Source organism: Vanessa cardui, chromosome 12 (genome assembly GCF_905220365.1).
Source record: "Vanessa cardui chromosome 12, ilVanCard2.1, whole genome shotgun sequence".
NCBI classification, from domain to species: Eukaryota; Metazoa; Arthropoda; class Insecta; order Lepidoptera; family Nymphalidae; genus Vanessa; species Vanessa cardui.
This window is the reverse complement of record NC_061134.1, coordinates 3,214,901-3,234,823: the sequence shown is the minus strand read 5'-3', so window position 1 is coordinate 3,234,823 and position 19,923 is coordinate 3,214,901. Positions and strand designations below refer to the sequence as shown.

General features: G+C 32.9%; 1 protein-coding gene across 2 annotated transcripts in view; it reads right to left on the bottom strand.

Moving 5' to 3' along the window:
* LOC124533988 (hemicentin-2) overlaps positions 1-2,774 on the bottom strand; it is a 122,379-nt gene extending 119,605 nt beyond the window's left edge. For both annotated transcript variants that reach the window (XM_047109580.1, XM_047109581.1), the window contains exon 1: positions 2,383-2,774. In XM_047109580.1, coding sequence (XP_046965536.1) covers positions 2,383-2,440 — 58 coding nt within the window. In that variant the 5' untranslated portion in view covers positions 2,441-2,774. The remainder of the gene's footprint in view (positions 1-2,382) is intronic.
* Positions 2,775-19,923: the final 17,149 nt, after the last annotated feature.

The window sequence follows — 19,923 nt, the reverse complement described above, 5'->3', positions numbered from 1 at the left end:
TTGAATAATATGTCTGAATAGAGGAAGAGTGTTTTGCCAAAAAAGAAATGTTATTGTAAGCAAACATGGCTCGCGCTGACTTAGCCTAAGGAGATACACCAAAACAATGTCCTAGAAATTTGGTTTTCAAAACAGCCTACAATATCATCTCCTAAGGAATAATCATGATAATTTATAGATAACATTTACTTCCAGAATTAAGTAAAGATTGTTTGCGAAGACTTTAGTTAAATCGGCAAATTATGGTAAACTTACCTGATGGTAAGTCACCATTGCTCATAGATAATGGAATTGGAACAAATATTAACCATCTATCGCCAATACGCCACCAACCTTGGTAACAAGTATTTTGGTAAGAGACATTGGCTTACTGAACTTACAAAACCGAGAGACAACCATACTAATTATTGTTAATGAGATGAGTGCTAGGTAGATACAAATTGGGCTAGCAGAATGTCTTTCCAAAAAGTATGTAAAAGAAGTATATTAATATTTCAAATTAAAGTATCTTAATTGTATCATACAAGGTTTCAATGGAAAATAAAAATTATTAAATTAGCTTTTAATGAATACTTTTTAAACCTTTTGTCAAAGGCAAAAATATTGTATAAACTAATCTTATTATACAATATTCTTGTCTTTGACAATGGGTTTAACGAGCATAATAGATAGTTACTACTCTAAGGATGACTAAAAAATATAGAAAGATGCTTATAACGACGTTTAAAATAATTTTTAAGAAAGGTTTTTCATAAGCTGGTGTAATTAATTTAATATAATTTTTTAACAATTAAAATTATTAAATTCATATTAACGAGTGTAAATAATTTACTACTCATTTTTGGAAGAGTTTTTTGGACACTACATTACTGAAAAACTTTAAAATATTCTTTTTTTTAAATAGGCACATTAAAGCAGTATTCAATTGAAATGTCAGTGCTGAATTAAAAGTAAAATAATCACCGATTCGGAAAGTAGATTCTGACGAGAAGGACCGGCACGTAACTCAGTAGTTACTCTTTTTCAATTACAAAATATGTCAGTGAAGTACAATTGTTTTCACATATCCTGCCTAGCAATTAACAAATACTAAGGGTACGCTTTTTTATCTTTTATAATATTATATTGTATTGAGTAAAAGCCCTATTTATCAATGTTTTTTGGCTTAAAACTTTTAATAGGCCAAGTTTAAAATAATTTGGAACAAATGGACAATTAACTTTTTAAACGTAAAGTTTGTTATATAGCCCTCAATATATATTTCTCTTATTAAATATTAAAAGCTTATTGACGAAATAGTTACTGAATTATGTTATGAGAATGATAATTATTTGTTAAATTTATAATAACGACCTGTCTCAACTTCTTATGAATATACAAATTTATAGAACTTGTTAAGCAAATTTCCTGATCTTAACATCGATAACTTTCTGAGTATAATTTCATTTATTGCTCCGAAAGTTACACAAAAATTTTCTTCAGTGTTCAATACAAATATATGTAATTACGTACATCCTAAAATATTTCTTTTTAGGCGGGTTTATCAGCCTTTCTTTATTTTGTTCGAAATCAGCGATTATTATTAATATAGTATAATAATCTATTTCTAATGAAAAAAGCCTGGGTGGTCTAATGTAAAATTTAATCTTGTAACTTAGCTTCGATTTATTTATAAGTATTTAGTTTATGGACAAGTATATGATCGATCAAAAACAAATGATACATATGACATTTACACATCGGTATTTTCTTTTCTTGAAATTAATTTCATCAATTTCAAGTTTATTGCTAAATTTCAGAATTAATTTATATAAATACAAGCTAAGTTTTTAAATGTTTCTATTCATTAAGAATATCGAACTGTCTTTATTAATTTTATGTAAACTCAATTAAAATACTTTATTTTTAAATTAAATCGAACGCTTGTCTCATTAAAATACTAAAAACTTTTATTATAAAATAAATATTTGCAAATATAAAATCTACATACGATGCTTATATGCAATTATATACTCATGGGAGTGAAACGCAAATCTAATAATAGATTACTGAGTTACGTCGGAACACCATGAATACGTTGACTACGCAGAAATGTATCGTCAATAAAGTGCTCCTGGTTACAGGACTGTTCGCATGACTAACTGGCCTGACATATTGACAATCGTTTATAACAAACATTCTGCTAAATATCAATACTATTTTTCTATTAATAATAATTAACTTAGAAATAATTATTTGCAAAAAACCTTTTTGTTTATCACCTTAAATAAAAGTTTATGATATTTATTCTAAAACCTTTTTTTTTTTTAATTTGATGTCTTTGTTTTATTTATTAATTATATAAAGCGTTTAAAGTAAATAATATTATATTTATGTACTTACCAACGATGGGCACTAAAAGAAACAAAATCTTCCATAAACAATACATATTATTCTTCATTTTTTTAATATTATCTCGCACTAATTTCGTAAGCTGCAACTGAACAAAAACTCCTTTTGTCTATTTAATTACCGCCAAATATTGGCGGTCTAACGTTAATTTTGTTTTCATAATTAGAGTCAATTCACATAATATATCCTGTTCCGAAACCTAAACACACACTGGCAGGTTTTTTCTTAAGAACGAAACCTTTTTGATATTCCCGGTGTTTAAAAAAAAAAATAAAGTTTTGCGCGCGTCGTGCTCCGTACACACGAACGAACTTCGAAATAACGACGTAAAGGTACGCATACACTACGTTCGGTGATCGACCCTACCGGAACCACACTCGATAGCTTCGCGACTGCCGACTCCATGTGCACCGCACCGAAACGCGCTCACGACCAACTTATCATTTGCTGTTATATCCAACTTTACGCAACCGTGTCGTTCAAGACATAAGGTTCAAATTACAATGCGTTCTGTTTTCGTAAAAAAATAACGTTATGTTAATGCTTCACGCGTAGTTTTGTGGAGCGTACGCGCATAGAAAAGCACGTTGCCCCATTGTTAGTATTGTTCGGCAAAAGTAAAAACAGAACGGTAAAAAAGGACATCGATAAAGACAGTTACGCAGGACTAAGGAATGTGGATGTTTGTGTAATAAATCATAATAATGTCGTACTGACGTGTCGACATGTACTGCGTATACAATAGTTTTTTTTTTTTTTTTAAACCAATATCATTATAGAAAATTATAAATGTATTCCATTTTTGAAAAGGCGTTCCAATATTACAAACGTTTGTATATATACTACAATCTGTTGTTTCTTTTTGTATTTTAAATTGTTCTTATTTTTTTTCATTCAGCGCGTTTAAGGCACGTGTTGCGGCTACTCTGCCAGACGGTCATCAATTTTTTGTTTCTCGTAAGGAGATCTGAATATAGAGTACCAATATTTTATATTACAGAAATATAAAGCACAATTTATAAAAGTGATGGAAGAATACTTTACCTTCAATTTCAGAAATTATTATGTAAAACCCGATTCTAAATGAAAATTTAATAAGAAGACTATTTAATTAGAATATTTACTACAATATGTTATTTAAAGCTCTTTAGATGGTATAATTAAAATAAAGTTAAGATGGCGACTAGATTTGAACCTTGGTTAAGATCAAAGTATCTAACCGCTGAGCCACCGCACCCATAAAAGACGCAATTGGACATTTCTTTACAGCTTTATTTTTACGCCACTCTTTAAACTTGGGAATCCAGAAGTTAATTCTCAAATATCACTTCACATATACTAACTGCAATATTTTGTTCTATTTTAATATCTCTATAGGTACATAGCGTTTGGCTACTAATAAAAATTTATTGCAAAAAAATTCAAAATATTTTAGTGTTCGAATTTTTGCTTGACATATACATTAGGGTACTAGGACAATAATTCACCTAAATGTGTTTTGATAATATTAGTCACTATTATTTATAGGCACTACCAATTTTGCTTAAACATTTATTTTTAAGTTGGAATTTCATTTAGATTATTTTTAGAAATATTCAGTCAAAAGTTTGTCTCCGTTTTAAATTCAACAAACAGTAAAGGTCCACTTTATTATATTTTTATTCCCTATTTCTCGTAACGCCTTTACAATATTCATTAATAATACGATGCTTTTGATTTCTATATTATCTGTGTGTTCTTTTTTTAAATTTCTGTATCTAGAGTGCGCGAAAATCATCGTTAATCAGACATCGTTTATTCAACTTATATCCGTGATAGGGTCACTGAACTCTATGGAGTAGAAATTTCACCTGTTTTATTCCAATAGGCTCACGGAAAATAGACTGTGACGTGCGGACAGACAGGCAGAAGAGTGATTCTACGAGGCTTCGTTTTTGATTTGCTTTCGATGGGATTTTTTGGCAAGATAGGTGAGGAGTGCACAAAAATCGATTAAGCCTGCATACAATGTATACATGTGTCCAATTTCATTAAAAAATCTGCCACATGTGTATTCTACCAACTCACGTTGGAACAGCATGGAATATGTTCCAAACCTTCTCCTTTAAAAGGAAAGGAGGCCTTAGCCCAGCTGTGGGAAATTTACAGGCTGTTTTTGTTGTTGTTGTTTGTACAAAAACTACTGGAAAGCCAATCCATTTGGTAGAAAAATAGATGCTTTAAACATATTAATGTGAAGGGTTGAAGAAAATTAGTTCAGAGAAGTGTATGCGTATTGTATAGTTACGACAAAAATGCCCGTGAATCTGTAATTTTCACGCGATCAATTGTATTCATTTACGTTCGTATAAAACAAAATTAAAACAATATTGTCAGAACATAAAAATACATCAGTGTTTACTGAGCCCTTCGACATACGATTCGTGTGGATTTTGCTATCTGACACTTGGTTAGGTAAATATATATGTATTTATTAATTATCGAACTGCAATGAAAAGTAACAATATTTTAAATACCTAATAATAGTGAAATTCATTAATAATCGGTTATTACAGAATTCTTAATATCTCATTAAAATATAAAACTACGCTACAGAATATATTAAATAAATAATTAAAATATAGCTAGTATACAAATTTTAGTAACCAATGCATATGTATGTCATAAATTTAATGAGAAATTTAACAAGAAATTATGATATTACAAGAAACAAAAAAGTATATAATTATTAATTCAAATCTGCTGCTCTTTCACGGTCAAACCATTGAACCGAATTTGATGAAACTTGTTATGAAGCATCCTCAAATTCTTAGGAATAACATACGCTACTTTTTATGCTTAATTCAAGACGACAAACCCCTAAAACGCGATATATGCTGCGGGCGTCAACTAGCACACAATATAACCTATGAACAAAACACCCATTATTAAAAAATAATAATAAAGGTTATGGTAACTACACGTTGTACAGTTAAAATAAAGATTATATTCCGTGCTACTTTTTAAGCAATGAGATGTAAACAGCTAACCGAACTCTTTGCTCGTACTTTGCTAATGCATCCTATAACACGCCCGTGTATTTTTCCACGCGTTTATAGTGATATCTCGAATATTTCTAAAACTACCGGTTCGCGTTGCAAAGTTTAAAGGGCAGTATTTATCTGCGTAAAATGTTTAAAATTAATATTTTAATTATATTGATAAGGAACATTTTGACGATTTAAAAAAACTAAACTTGCTTATGACTGTTATCGTTCATCTATACTCTATATATATATATTATAAATTGGAGTGAGTTGTTTGTAACACTAAAATAACCGCTTCTTAATATTTATGCAGTGTAAATACGATAAAAATACCAAAGTGTTTTTTTTTTTTTCAATATTTGTGTATATAGATGCTGTTTAGATAGCTGCTTGTTCCAACTAATTTCACTGGCAGATAGGCGATGAACAAGGAAGTAACATAGGATGCAATAATATTTTTTTGTTAAATTCAAACGCGCATGAAGTCACGGGCATATTCAGTACTATTATCAAAACTGAACTGATTTTGATGGGCCTTTCACTGGCTGATGTAATAAGGAGTAACTTAGATTACTTTTATTTTAGAATTATATATAAAATAATAAAAACATCACGCTGTAATATCCAAATACTGTCTAGTACCGAGCGCAGGCCCCCTTCTCTTCTTCACTTCTCCATTTCACGTCGGGTGGTTCCTACAAACGACATAATATCACAAAAGCTGTTAGTTTTGCTATGACCATCAAAAATCACAAGGGCAAATGGTAATCGAAACTTTTATAGATTAAACTAAGGGTTGTTTTATCCATGGCAACCATACGTGCGAGGAATGTTGTTTTTTTAGCCGAAGAAAATCGTACACCAAATTCAAAACATGCTATAAAATAAAATAAAAAATAAAACTATTATGAATAAACGAAAATAATGTGTGAAAAACCAAAATATCGATTCACAAAATAGAAGAATTTCATTACAATTAGCATAGATATTTGTATAAATGAAATACACAATGAGTAAGTTATAACTAATAGAACATTTTTTTTTATTTGAATGCATACGAAATCTCGGGTTCGGCTTAAACTATTAGGTACTATAACTCTTCGATATACGTTTTGGAGCAAATCTCTGGTACAAATTTTTGCGTATCTAAGCTATCAGGCCTTAGGAGCGTTCGCTTTGAAACCGCATATTAGATAGGTATATATTGATTTATATTAGTACGATAAGTGAGTATTATTAATATTTACATAAATTACACAAAGCGTATAGCTGATGCTACTCATTTATAATTAAGATCCTCGGAGTGTTTCCGAGCTAAAACCATCACACCACAAAGCCTAGCTATCTTGTATCATGTTGATTGTACTTGAGTCGAATCCTTATAAATAAAAATGAATACTTGTATGTCAGTTCTCCTCTTCCAAAACCATCCATCCGATTGTGATGAAACTTTGTTGAGTTTACAACGCATGTCTGAACATACTGGTTCAATGAGTAAGATTTTAGAATTGTTGCACAAACATTAAACAATATGTACGAACTTCAATTTCTGACCCAATTAACCAGTCCATCCTAAACGAACAGCCTATTAATGCCTGTAAAAGGACTTCTCTTTCTTCTGAGGAGAAGTTTTGGAGCTTAATCCACCAGTGCAGGTTACTGGACAAACGACGCGCACCAAATGATTTGTAAATACATTTGAATTTAATGGTGCATGCTAAACTCAGAATAATCGGTTGACATTCATGACTATAGTTACTGAGCCGGCACCTACCCGCAAACGAAATAAAAAAAATGATTTTCATGGACTACAGTAGGCATGCAAAGTACTGAGAACTGATATAGTATATTACTAAAGAAGGAAAATGTTACAGAAATAGCTCGACTGCGGTGTAATCCCTGTGAATACAAATCAAATGAAAAGTGTGTCTGGGCTCGGTCCGCCCATCCCGTTCATCGTACTAAATGACTATAATCGTCTGCTACGAATATTATTCACTTTTTGCTTACAAAATTTAAATTTAAATCCGTTTTAATTTCAACTTCATAGTGTACTCATTATTGCCGATTATATTTGACGATGAATATAGAAGGGACAAGATGTGGAATGATCTTCTGATATATCAATTTCCTGAGTAAAATCATCTTTCATTCAAGGCATGGTTAATACCTAAGCATCTAAGCTAGTGCTCTATTATTCTTAGACTGCATTGTTACATACAAACATGTAAAATTATGATCAAAAAAGTCACTAAAATACGGATATGGTAGAGGGCATGATATCCACCAAAATTCAAAATATAAAATAAGTTATATATCTTCTGATCATATGTTCTACCGCCAAGCGGGATTGCAGTAGTGTTGTGTGCTGGTTAAAAGGATGATTGAGTTCAGTGTAAATCTCAGCAGAAGCGCATAACATCTCATTTGCCAAGGTTAGTAGGGCATTGGAGACGTAATTGGTTAATATGCCTTACAGTGTCAATGACTTTCGGCAGTAGTGAACAATTAACATCAGATAGCCTTATAATGTTCCAAAAAAGATAGATGGATAAAGATACCTTATACTAATGACTCCATACACAAGGTAAAAATAATTGTTTACGGTTACTGTCAAATCAATAAATACGGCGTAGCTACTGCTAATATTTGAATAAATATATAAATATTCGATAAAGTCATTTACTGGTAAATATTTGTATTATAAAAAGCGTAAAACAAAATAAAATAAACAAAATACACAAACGTTAGAATGCAGAACAGTCAGCTTATTTTTTGTTATGCTATGAAATATGAAGAAATTTGTACAGTTACGTAGAAATTTATTGAAATAAATTATTATAACTTAAAGAAACTGCAAAAAATGCTTTGGTTTTTCTATGTATTCTTTACTCTCCCGTATTCCCGTACTCCATATTATTTCACCAGCTTACGAACAGCTATTACAAAATTAGAAAACAATACGATCATTTAAACCTTTTTCATTTGTTAAATTCTGACTCATTGGAAACACATGAAGATAATTATATAAATAACACGTATAAATAGACATAAGAGTGTATGCAAAGACCAGTACTTATAGGCACAAGGTACATAGTTTCTCAGATCTTAAAATTGGTGGTGCATTAACGCTATTTTATATGGGTGATGCTAATTATCATCCCGGTGGCCCAGATGCCGTTCGTCTACTAATTACAAGTTTTTTAAACAAATAATGCATATTTTTGAAAATGTTTCATTATAAACGTTTAAGTTTTTTTTCAGATTGCGAATCCTAAAACAGCAAATCCTTTCTCGTTATGAAAATGGAAGATGAAACAAAACGCAATGAAAATTAAAGCTTCCTAATAATTATAACAAATGTTATAAATGCGAAAGTATGTTTGTTTGTTTCAATATAACTTCAACTTCTCAAATTATATTCATTAAATTTTGCGCAAACGTTATTAGATGTACAAAAAACGAACATACCTAACAAACGAATCTGATACACCACCTCTCCCACGTGGGCTAAGTGTGGAAGTACCTACTAGTGTAACAAAAACAACAAACAACAGCAGCCTGTACATTTCCCACTGCTGATCTAAGGGCTCCTCTCCCTGTGAGGAGAAGATTTGGAACATAGAAACACACGTGTTCCAATGTGGGTTGCTATGAAATTAGACACGTGCAGGTTTCCTCACGATGAATTATAAATACAAATTCCTCATCCCCATCCTCATCAGCCTTTTGCTGTCCACTGTTGAACATAGGCCTCCCCCAGAGCGCGCCACGCTGCTCGGTCCTCTGCCTCCCTCATCCAGCCTCCTGCGAATGTCGTCGGACCAGCGGGTCGGAGGTCGTCCTACATTACACTTACCGAGGATACAAATTAAGCACATGAATATTCGACGGTGCTTGCCTGGGTTTGAGCCCGCAACTATCGGTTAAGATGCAAGCGTTATAACTACTGGGCCATTTCGACACACTAGTCCAACATTAGTGGTCAAATAGCTAATAAAACTAGTCAACGTGTTATGCAAAATGATTTTGGCCGTTTGAAAAAGTTCAACCACAGGATGTCAGACTTTACATGATTTCCGAAGCACGAGAGTGTAAACACTGCGAAATTCCAAATTCTCGCTCATACTGAGAATTTTTGGACACATAAACTTAATAACATTTTTAATAACGTATTGCATTTTTTTTATCAAAGTTTTTTAATAAATTTTCAAAGCCTGACTGATTAAATTCTAAAACAAAGTAAAATAAATAATGTATCGAACAGTAAAGATATTGGTTACTGTAGTTAGCAAATGGAAGCTTAATTACAAAATCCCCTTGAATTTTATAATCTCTAGATAATCTAGCAATGAAATGTAATATTAAAATATATATTTATAAACCGGTTTATGAAGTACACTATAATAAAGTTATTAAATTTAATAGAACTGTAATATTTTAATCGTTATATTTTGTCGATAAACTAATTATTGCACAACCTTAATCTATGCCATAAGAAAAAGTGCTATTTGGTACTTGAGAATTTATAGAGTCGATGTAACCTAATACCATTCAGATAAAGAACTTTACAAGATAAACTTGTCACTATAAAAAAAGTTGTCGTCAAAAACTTCACTCGCAATTAAGGCATTATTTGCTTGCTATTAGGCGTATACCATGTACTTTCTTGGAGTTCAAATTTACTTCATACAATATTTAATCAAATTGTATTCAGGAGTTTGGTCTTGAAAGAGTTGCAGACAGACAGACAGAATTACTTTTGCATTTATAACATTAGTATAGACATCGCTTAATCCATACATACATACATAACTATGAAATCGGTAACGCAGCTGAGCTGAGATGGCCCAGTGGTTAGAACGCGTGCCTCTTAACCGATGTTTGCGGGTTCAAACCCAGGCAAGCACCACTATATCTATGTGCTTAATTTGTGTTTATAATTCATCTCGTGCTCGGCGGTGAAGGAAAACATCGTGGGGAAACCTGCATGTGACAAATTTCATAGAAATTCTGCCACATATGCATTCCACCAACCCGCATTGGAACAGCGTGGTGGAATATGTTCCAAACCCTCTCCTTAATGGAAGATCTTTATCTCAGTAGTGGGAAATGTACTGGCTGTTACTTTACTTAACTACTTTAGCTCATACAAGAAAAGACTCCATGTTTTTTGGAATAAAGTAAATTACATCGCTTAAAAAACGTTGCTTTTTTCAAAGTGGGCACTAGCAAGGAAGTAGGCGTAACAATGAACACGGCAATGAAATTTATGTCAAGATGGAAGTAAAATCCAGCCACGTAAAGCCAGACTTTTATACACTGAGTGCCTAATTAGTAGTTAATATTCAGAATTTGTGGGAATAAAAAAGTCATGTCAATTTTTTTTATAAGAAAACATTTATCTTTTTTTATCTAAATAGGTTATGTTAGAGTGCCCACGTGAAAATATCGCCTATAAATGATCAATTTTGCTTTGGTATTTTTTTTTATTTTATTCTACGTAGGCATACAAGAACCTATGCTAATGACACTTTTCTCATAAAAAAAACTTACGCTGACTTATACTACCCTCCAAACCAGAACCAAGGAATACAAATTCTTCTATTTGACTGTTCGTAGCTCTACCACGTGAAGACCTTCCCAGTATTATCGTTCACTTTGCTCTATTTGAGGTCTTGTTTTTGGTAACGTAGTATTTTCTGAGCACATCTGTTTTAAGGTCGCCATTAGGTCTGGACTCTATAATACTAGTACTTTGGAGACATTATTTCAGTTAATTTCAGTTATAGCTCAAACATACAGTGTAACAAAAAACGAATAATAAATAAATCTGAGACAACATCATATACATTACTCTGATCCCAATTTAGTAGCTAAAGCACTTGTGTTATGGAATATCAGAAGTAACGACTGTACCGCAAACACCCTGACCCAAGACAACATTGAAAACTAATGATAATCTATATCGACTCAGCCGGGAATCGAACTCGGAACCTCGGAGTGGCGTACCTATCAAAACCGGTGTACACACCACTCGACCAGGGAGGTCATCATTATTTAGCAACATCACTTACTTCTAAACTACCATAAACGTATTCATTGAGAATATAGTCTAATCTATTCACTGCGCTTATCCATCGAAGCATCTTCATTTAATAAACTTGCATGGACTAGCATGGTGAGGAGTCAAGGAGGCCCAGTGTAATTACAGGCACAATGGACATAACATCTTAGTTCCCAAGGTTGGTGGCACATTGACGATGTAAGGAATAGTGAATATTTCTTCCAGCGTCATTGTTTATCGGCGATGGTGACCACTTACCATCAGGTGGCCCGTATGCTCGTCCGCCAACCTATAACATAAAAAAGGCCCACGTTTCCAGGTGCTTACACAAGGAAACGTGGGCCTTTTTTTTCTTGGGACTGGGACTAGTCTGATGATACTTTTATATACAAGTACCATAAGTCTCACAGGCGTTATTTGTGTGTGTGTGTGGTATAAGCTCACACTGTGAGAGAAATAAATAAAATGCATAGAGAACCAAAATAGAACAGCTCTCTAAATTAAGCCCTAATTCGTACTCCTTAATGGGATATTTACGTGGTAGAAGGACATGACTGGCTCCTCACTACTACAAAATGCTATTAGCCGATTAATCCCTCTAAATTTAGATCAGTTGCCGACAGTATCCAAGCGCAATTCAAAATGTATAATGAAACCTCAAACTCTTTTCTTATTAAGCATATGTAATACGACCAAAACAAATCGTCAAATAATATACCAAACGAATGAACGTTATTGTATAGAGTTGTCATTGTATAAATTTGATTTTAATAAAACTAGTATTTTTAAACTGTAATACATATATAATTTATGTTTCATACTGTTTACCAAATTATACGTTTGATTCGTTTATTCATGAAAAACTGCCAGTAACAACAAATATTTCTGGCACTAAGAATTCTATTGTACCCAAAGTAAACGCTGTCGAACGATGTTTTCAAATATATTTCGTTTATATTATTACATATGAAAATTTTAAAAGTAATCTTGAATCTTTTCGAAACAATTTTTATTTATTCAAACTTTCATACTTGTGTATGCGAATAAATCATAAAATATTATTATTTAAACTTCGAACAATCGCGTAACACAAACGCTCATTATTCAAACTTCGCTCAGTAACATAATTACAATAGCTATCGTAGTATTTTTAGTCTACTGGTGGATAGATCCCATGAATCTTAAATAAAGATTATTGGTTCGATACCTATCAGGCGTATTCGGGTTTTTATATTCTTCATTTGTTTTAAAAAAATCATCAAATTGTGCTCACACAAACACATCTTGACAAAATGTGTGCATGTGTTTTCACCCGTCTTTTTTTTTCTTTTTAAACATGAATAGCAATGCCCAATTCAAAGAAACTCCAAATATTCTTTGGAACCTTCAATTAAGCATAAAGCTTAATCTAGGATTAGGAACAAGAATGGAAGTGAAATGGAAGGAATAGCCCAAGGGGTCGAGCTCGGTCCAGCGGCTCGTTACATCGTGTAGATGGCCTGTAAACCATTGTAATATTGACGCTTAAATTTACAGCAGGGTTTCTTAAAGTGGAGTCCACGAACCCTTTAGAGATCTGTATCATATAGTGTTAGGGGTTTTAAGTTAACTAGTTAAGGTTCTGGTGTCGATAAAAACAATAATCGATACCACAGATAAAAAAGATTTTTTATCAAATACCATTTAAACCTCAGAAGAGAAGAAATACTAATTAAGAGCTAATTACATACTTAGTATTTTTATTGACATATTGGATAACCTGCTTTTAAATTTATATGTATATTATATGTATGTAATATTATATATGATATCTATATTTTCAGGAAGCTAAGAATTCAATAAATATAATAAATGTAGAAGATTATATGTTCGACACTATCAGATCCAAATGGCAGAGCGAATCCAAAATAAATCTTGGCATCAAATATTTGTCTTATGACGATTTTGGTAAACAACAATAACAACAGCCTGCAAATTTCCCACTGCTAGGCTAAGGCCGCCTCTCCTTTTGAGGAGAAGGTTTGGAACATATTCCACTAAGCTGTTCCAATGCAGGTTAGTGGAATACATACTTCTATGGAATTTGACACATGCTGGTATCCCCAAACGTTCACCGCCGAATAAGAAACACAAATTCAGCATATGAAAATTGATCTAGCAGTTGGGCCTTCATTAGGGTAACTTTTTATATGATTTAATTTATAATTAAATCACTACTAATGTTTTACTTATTGTCATTCACACCCCAATAAATGACAATTGTATATTAAATACCAATATTAAATTATTCTCGCACTTATACGATATCCTAATACCGGAATGGAAAATGGGTCACCTTATTGGTCATACACATAGAAGGCTTATGATATTTTAACCATTTCTTAGATAATCAATGCGCCAGCGATCTTAGGAAAGAGAAGTCAATTCCCCTGTTCCTGTAGTTTTTCCAGCAGTTTCAGTACTGGTTAGGTATTGTACCACATTTCAGTATTGGTATAGGCAAGTATGAATCTCACTTAAAGAGGTTATATAGGTTTAAACCCTCTCCTTAATGGACGAGGAGGCCTTATCCCAGCAGTGGGAAATTTACAGGCTGTTACCTTACTTTACTTTAATAGGTTTATGTTTTTCACTTACAGATGTATTAGGATGCCAAAATGAAAGGCCTTGATAAATACTCTCATTAATAGAGTTTTACCCGCCTACCCAGTTCTCACTTACTCAGGTTTGACTGCATAATCTATTGATGATACCTACCAGTTAATTAACATTTGATTATGAGTAGCTTATAGTATAAGGCTAAGAATTGTCTAATAATATTAATTCATAGCATTTCAAATTGTAATTTGATACATTTTTTGAAGGAGGTTCAATTCGTTTCTACCTATTTTCCTGTCTGTCGCGAAGCGTGACTTATTTGTGGTCCTTTTTCCCCGTAGATTGTAGACATACCGTAGACGTGTTCAGCCCAATACAGTGCCATGGCAATTTTTGCAGCCACAGCGTTCTTATTTTGAAACGCAATGCAGTGTTCCGTATACGACGTAATCTATTTCATATTGGCAAGTGAATTTGATGAGTAATGAATCCGATTTTACGATTGCGAAAATAACCTGGTATATGTACAATTAAACTTGTAAATAATAACAAAAAGTTATCACACAATTCAGTAACTTAAAAGAGTTTTCCATTACCTAATACCGAGTTGTTTAATCTCGATTGTGATCGATAATGAAATGATAAAATAAAATTAAATGATAATTTATTACTACTGATATTGATATATTGAACAAAAAAGCTTACAAATAAATTCTATTTTATTAAAGTAGGCTTAAGACGAATGATTAAAAACAAATAGTAATATAATTTCGCCGCACATATTTTCTTATTATACAAACACTAAAAAAGGTTGTTAACACACCTGAAAAACTTTTTGACTACATATTTTTACTATTTTTTTATAATAATTATAAATAATTGTTTATTATTAGTAAAATATATTACTTGTGCCCATGATGGCCCAATGGTAAGAACGCATCTTAAGCGTTGATTGCGGGATAAAACCCAGGCAAGCACCACATATATATATATTTGCTTAATTTGTGTTTATAATTCATCTCGTGCTCGGCGGTAAAGAAAAACATCGTAAGGAAACCTGCATGTGTCTAATTTCATCGAAATTCTGGCACATGTGCATTCCACCAACCCGCATTGGAACAGCGTGGTGGAGTATGTTCCAAACCCTCTCCTTAATACCGAAGAGGAGGCCTTATCCCAGCAGTGGAAAATTTACAGGCTGTTACCTTACTTCTTTCCCACTATTACTTGTGCAAAACTATTTGCTATTTGCTATTTAAACTATCTTTACACTACCATTATTTAATATCGTACCTACTTATTGTAAAACAATAGTGCATTATTTGAACAGCAGCGTTGATTTGATTAAGACAGATCAGCAATTACGACTAATAGTATTGCCCTCTCATTCCAACGGGAAGGTTTAAACACAATAGCAAGTCTGATATCGATATCCATTTTTATATAAGACTAGCTATGCCCGCAACGTTTGAATTTAACAAAAAAAAATTTGTACTCCTTATTATATCCGTTACCTGCCAGTGAAAGTCCCGTCAAAATCGGTCCAGCCGTTCCAGAGATTAATCGGAACAAACAGACGGACAAAAATTGTAAAAAAATGTTATTTTCGTAAATGTACCGTGTATACATACAGATGCATTAAGTAAAAAAGGGCTATTTTTATATTACAAACAGACACTCAAATTTTATTATATGTATAGTGATAAGATTAACCAACAATTAGACGATGGTAATAATAAATCACATAAAATACACCCTTATTGCATTAATGTCATTATTTAAACATTGCAAGCGTATTGAACTATATATAGTCGTACGACAGGAAGAATTATTCCAGCAATTTCACATAGAAGTGACATGGCCATAAAATATTTGCGCAATAAAACATAGCAGACTTTTATCTCTCCTGTATTTTGTTTTACTCTTGTAATATAATCTAACATACAAATATTATAAAGTAGGTTTAGTTTTTAGGCAACGAAGTTTTTTACGCGGCTTACAGTTAAGTGAGCTGGCAGAAGTCGTCACATTATGAAAAATGTTATACCCCCTTCAGGGCGACCTTTCTCTCTCTTATACTGTACTCATAAATTTATTGTTGCATATTGTTTTAATTTTGATACAAAAATTCCATTGATTATCGTCGAATGTTGTCATTTTAATTAAATTGTGTCTGTTATTTATCATGTATATCGTACTATACTATCTTTCCAACTGGGTGCATACATCTCTTTTTTTAGTGAATATCATTCAGAAAAATATTTAACTTTCTCGTATTAATATAGGAAGTTTAAGAATGCCAAGTGCGTTCCATATACTTCCATACTCTGTCGGACGTCATCTCACAAGTAAAATTATTCCTAACTATATATTTGTTCACGCAATTCATCCATTATTTCTATGTCCTCTACCTCTATATCCATCCACTTCAATGCTCAAGACCTTTCTTACAACATGGCCCTCCTTCCTCCTCATAATATGTCCATACCAAGACAGACGGTTAATGGTTAATTTAATTATCCACTTGAATGAAATTATGAATTAAAACATCAATAATAGTATGTGAATGAGTTGATTACGAATAATATTTTATCGACATAACCAACGGTGTTGTATAAGGAATGTTATGATTTCTGTTGTCAAGGCGTCAATATAAATAGTGTAATAAGCATTCCCTAACATTACAAACAGACACTAAACGTATGATTAATTTTAATAGATAAGTGTCATATGTAAAGCGATGTGTTTGAGTTTTATGTTCATTTATAACATTTGAAGAGCCGAGATGGCCCGGTGGTTAGAACGTGTGAATCTTAACCAATGATTTCAGGTTCAAAACCAGGCATGCACCACTATATATATGTGTGCTTAATTTGTTTTTATAATTCATCTCGTGCTCGGCGGTGAAGGAAAACGTCGTGAGGAAACCTGCATGTGACTAATTTCATTGAAATTCTGCCACATGTGCATTCCACCAACCCGCATTGGAACAGCGTGGTGGAATATGTTCCAAGCCCTCTCCTTAATGGGAGAGGAGGCCATTAGCCCAGCAGTGGGAAATTTACAGGCTGTTTCTTTACTTTACTTTATAACATTCATAGAATTTCCTTTCAAGTTTTAAACACAAACACAAGACACGGGCGAAGTGAGATGTATTTCTCGATAACAGCTAATCGAGGAAGATTAGCGACGTACTCCTTAAAGGAATATTATAAAAAAAAAAACTTTGTTTTCAACATACAGTGTCACGGTATGGCCCGCTTGACGTGTAACTAAATCAGCTCGCCCGAATACCGTGACAAGTGACAGTTGATTGTTATCGACATAAAAATATCATAAAATAAAACGTAGAAACGTATGAATATACATTTTAGTTCATAAAATAATTGTTTTCCTCATTATTATAATAATATAATACATAGATTTTGGCTACTCACATACAAGGGAGATAGATCGGCAGAGGCTGTCCTCAGGCTCGGGTCATGGCGTCATGTGTGAAGAGACCGTCATGAACGTCATGAAGAGAATGTCATGGCATACGTGTCGATTTACTCCCAAAGCGCGCAAATATTTCACTTATTATTAATATGTTTACTTGGTTGATACTTCCAAAATGTAACCATGAAATTGCACCAGTGGTACCACCACTGGTGCAATTTCAAAGGTTCAGATGGAAGGATGGATAATAACATGCAAAGTTTTCTTCAATTGTTATTAATTTCTTCAAAAGCCTTGAAACAAGAATAACTTGTTTGCGAAACTTTTAAATCTGTTTGAACTAGATTTTGTTTCTTTTTGGTTTATCCGTAGGTACAATACGGTACGTTGTTTTTGTAGAAATGTTACATGTAAAAGGTTTAGTAAAGTAAAGAAACAGCCTGTACATTTCGCACTGCTGAGATTAGGCCCCTTCCAATAAAGAAGAGGGTTTGGAACATATTCCACCACGCTGTTCCAATGCGGGTTGGTGGAATGCACATGTGGCAGAATTTCGATGAAATTAGACACATGCAGGTTTCCTCACGATGTTTTCCTTCACCGCCTAGGACGAGATAAATTACAAACACAAATTAATCACATATATATAGTAGTGCTTGCCTGGGTTTGAATCCGCAATCGTCGGTTAAGGTGCACGCGTTGTAACCACTGGGCCATCTCGGCTCTAAAAGGTTTGCTTTCCTATAATTTAAATAGAGTATAGAATATTCGTACGATAGGATGTACTTTAATGACTGTATGGGTATGGATGTATCGATTGACTAGGTATTATTTTTATTCGATTTTGATTTATTTCCATGTACCCAAGACGTATTGATATTTCTGTCTTAGTCAAGGTTTGTGCCAGATCATCTCAGTAGGCACGAGACTGTGACAATTATTTACTCTACCGCAAAGCAACATTACTTAGTATTGCTTTTTTAAAATATTTGTCCGTACAAGCAACTTTAGATAAACAGGAATGCAATTTGAACTAATTAAATGCAACTCTTCTGAATTGACTCTTGTGTGGAAAAATACGAACTAGAAATGTTTTAAGCGTACCGAACCGTGTAATTGTTTATACCAATTTAGAAGATTACTTGCACCAATTTTTTTTCGAACGGACATTTTGGCGGACGAGCATATGGGCCACCTGATGGTAAGTGGTCACCATCACCCATAGACAATGACACTGTTAGAAATATTAAGTATTCCTTACATCGTCAATGTGCCACCAACGTTGGGAACTAAGATGCTATGTCCCTTGTACCTGTACACTGGCTCACTCACCCTTACAAATTCCAAACAAAATTATTTCTATTGCTTTTGTTAGATATCAGTTATATGTTCTGCTCTATTTGTGATTTTTAGGGCTTACTGGGAAATAAAGTAACATGACATATAAAAGTAACTTGCAGCTTATATACGTAGTTATCATGATATAGATAATGATGTTTTCCAGGCCAAAATCGGTCACAGCAGTCAATATCAAAGAGACTTGCGAACAATGTATGGCATACGCGCCAATATATGCGCAAACATTGGTGCATACTGTCTTCCCTCCGATGGTACGGCAAACCCGACACGACTGGAAAGGCAGAGCTGAAGACTTCGAAGGTGTCCTCCTCCTGAACTCTTCGCATGCATTCCAAGGCATGTAAGTGTAGATTACTTAGTACTTTCAGACTCCGGGATGCTGCTGTTATTTTGGCCAGATTCTGGGACTTTTATCTAATCCAACGATGGAGACAATTAATTAAATAGCTTTCATAGAATAACAAGTAATATAGGACATGGTAAGTATTATTCTTTAAAAAATATATATCCTTAAGAAATTAACTTATTTATATGTTTTTTTTTACCTGAATTAAAATATCGTTGAATTTTGTGACTCCTGTACATATGTTAAATATTTTTTTCATGATCTTAAACGAAATCCAAAGTTTTTATAATAAACTATATGTCACCCGCGATTTGGTTCGATATTTTGGCTCGGGTTTAGGTGTTAGGTTTAAAAAAAAGTGCCTAACTTCGCTTTTCAAGTTTTTTCATACAAAATTTTTCAAATTCGTATACCTGCTAGACAGACAGAATAATTTTCTCATTTATAATATTTGTATAGAAAAATAATTAGATACATCAACTCTCGAATTCGTACGCAGAATTATTAAATAATTGGCTTTATTTTTCTTTTATATATAATTTGAAAACATCAAAGTACTAAGCACCTTTCTATTTATATTTTATAAAAGTTTTATTTAAGTAACAGCGCGATCTCTCCCATACCCAATTACCCAGACTGCTATCAAAACACGCTCTATTTAATTTTTCTTGTATTTTTATTCTCCTTTTAATATCTGC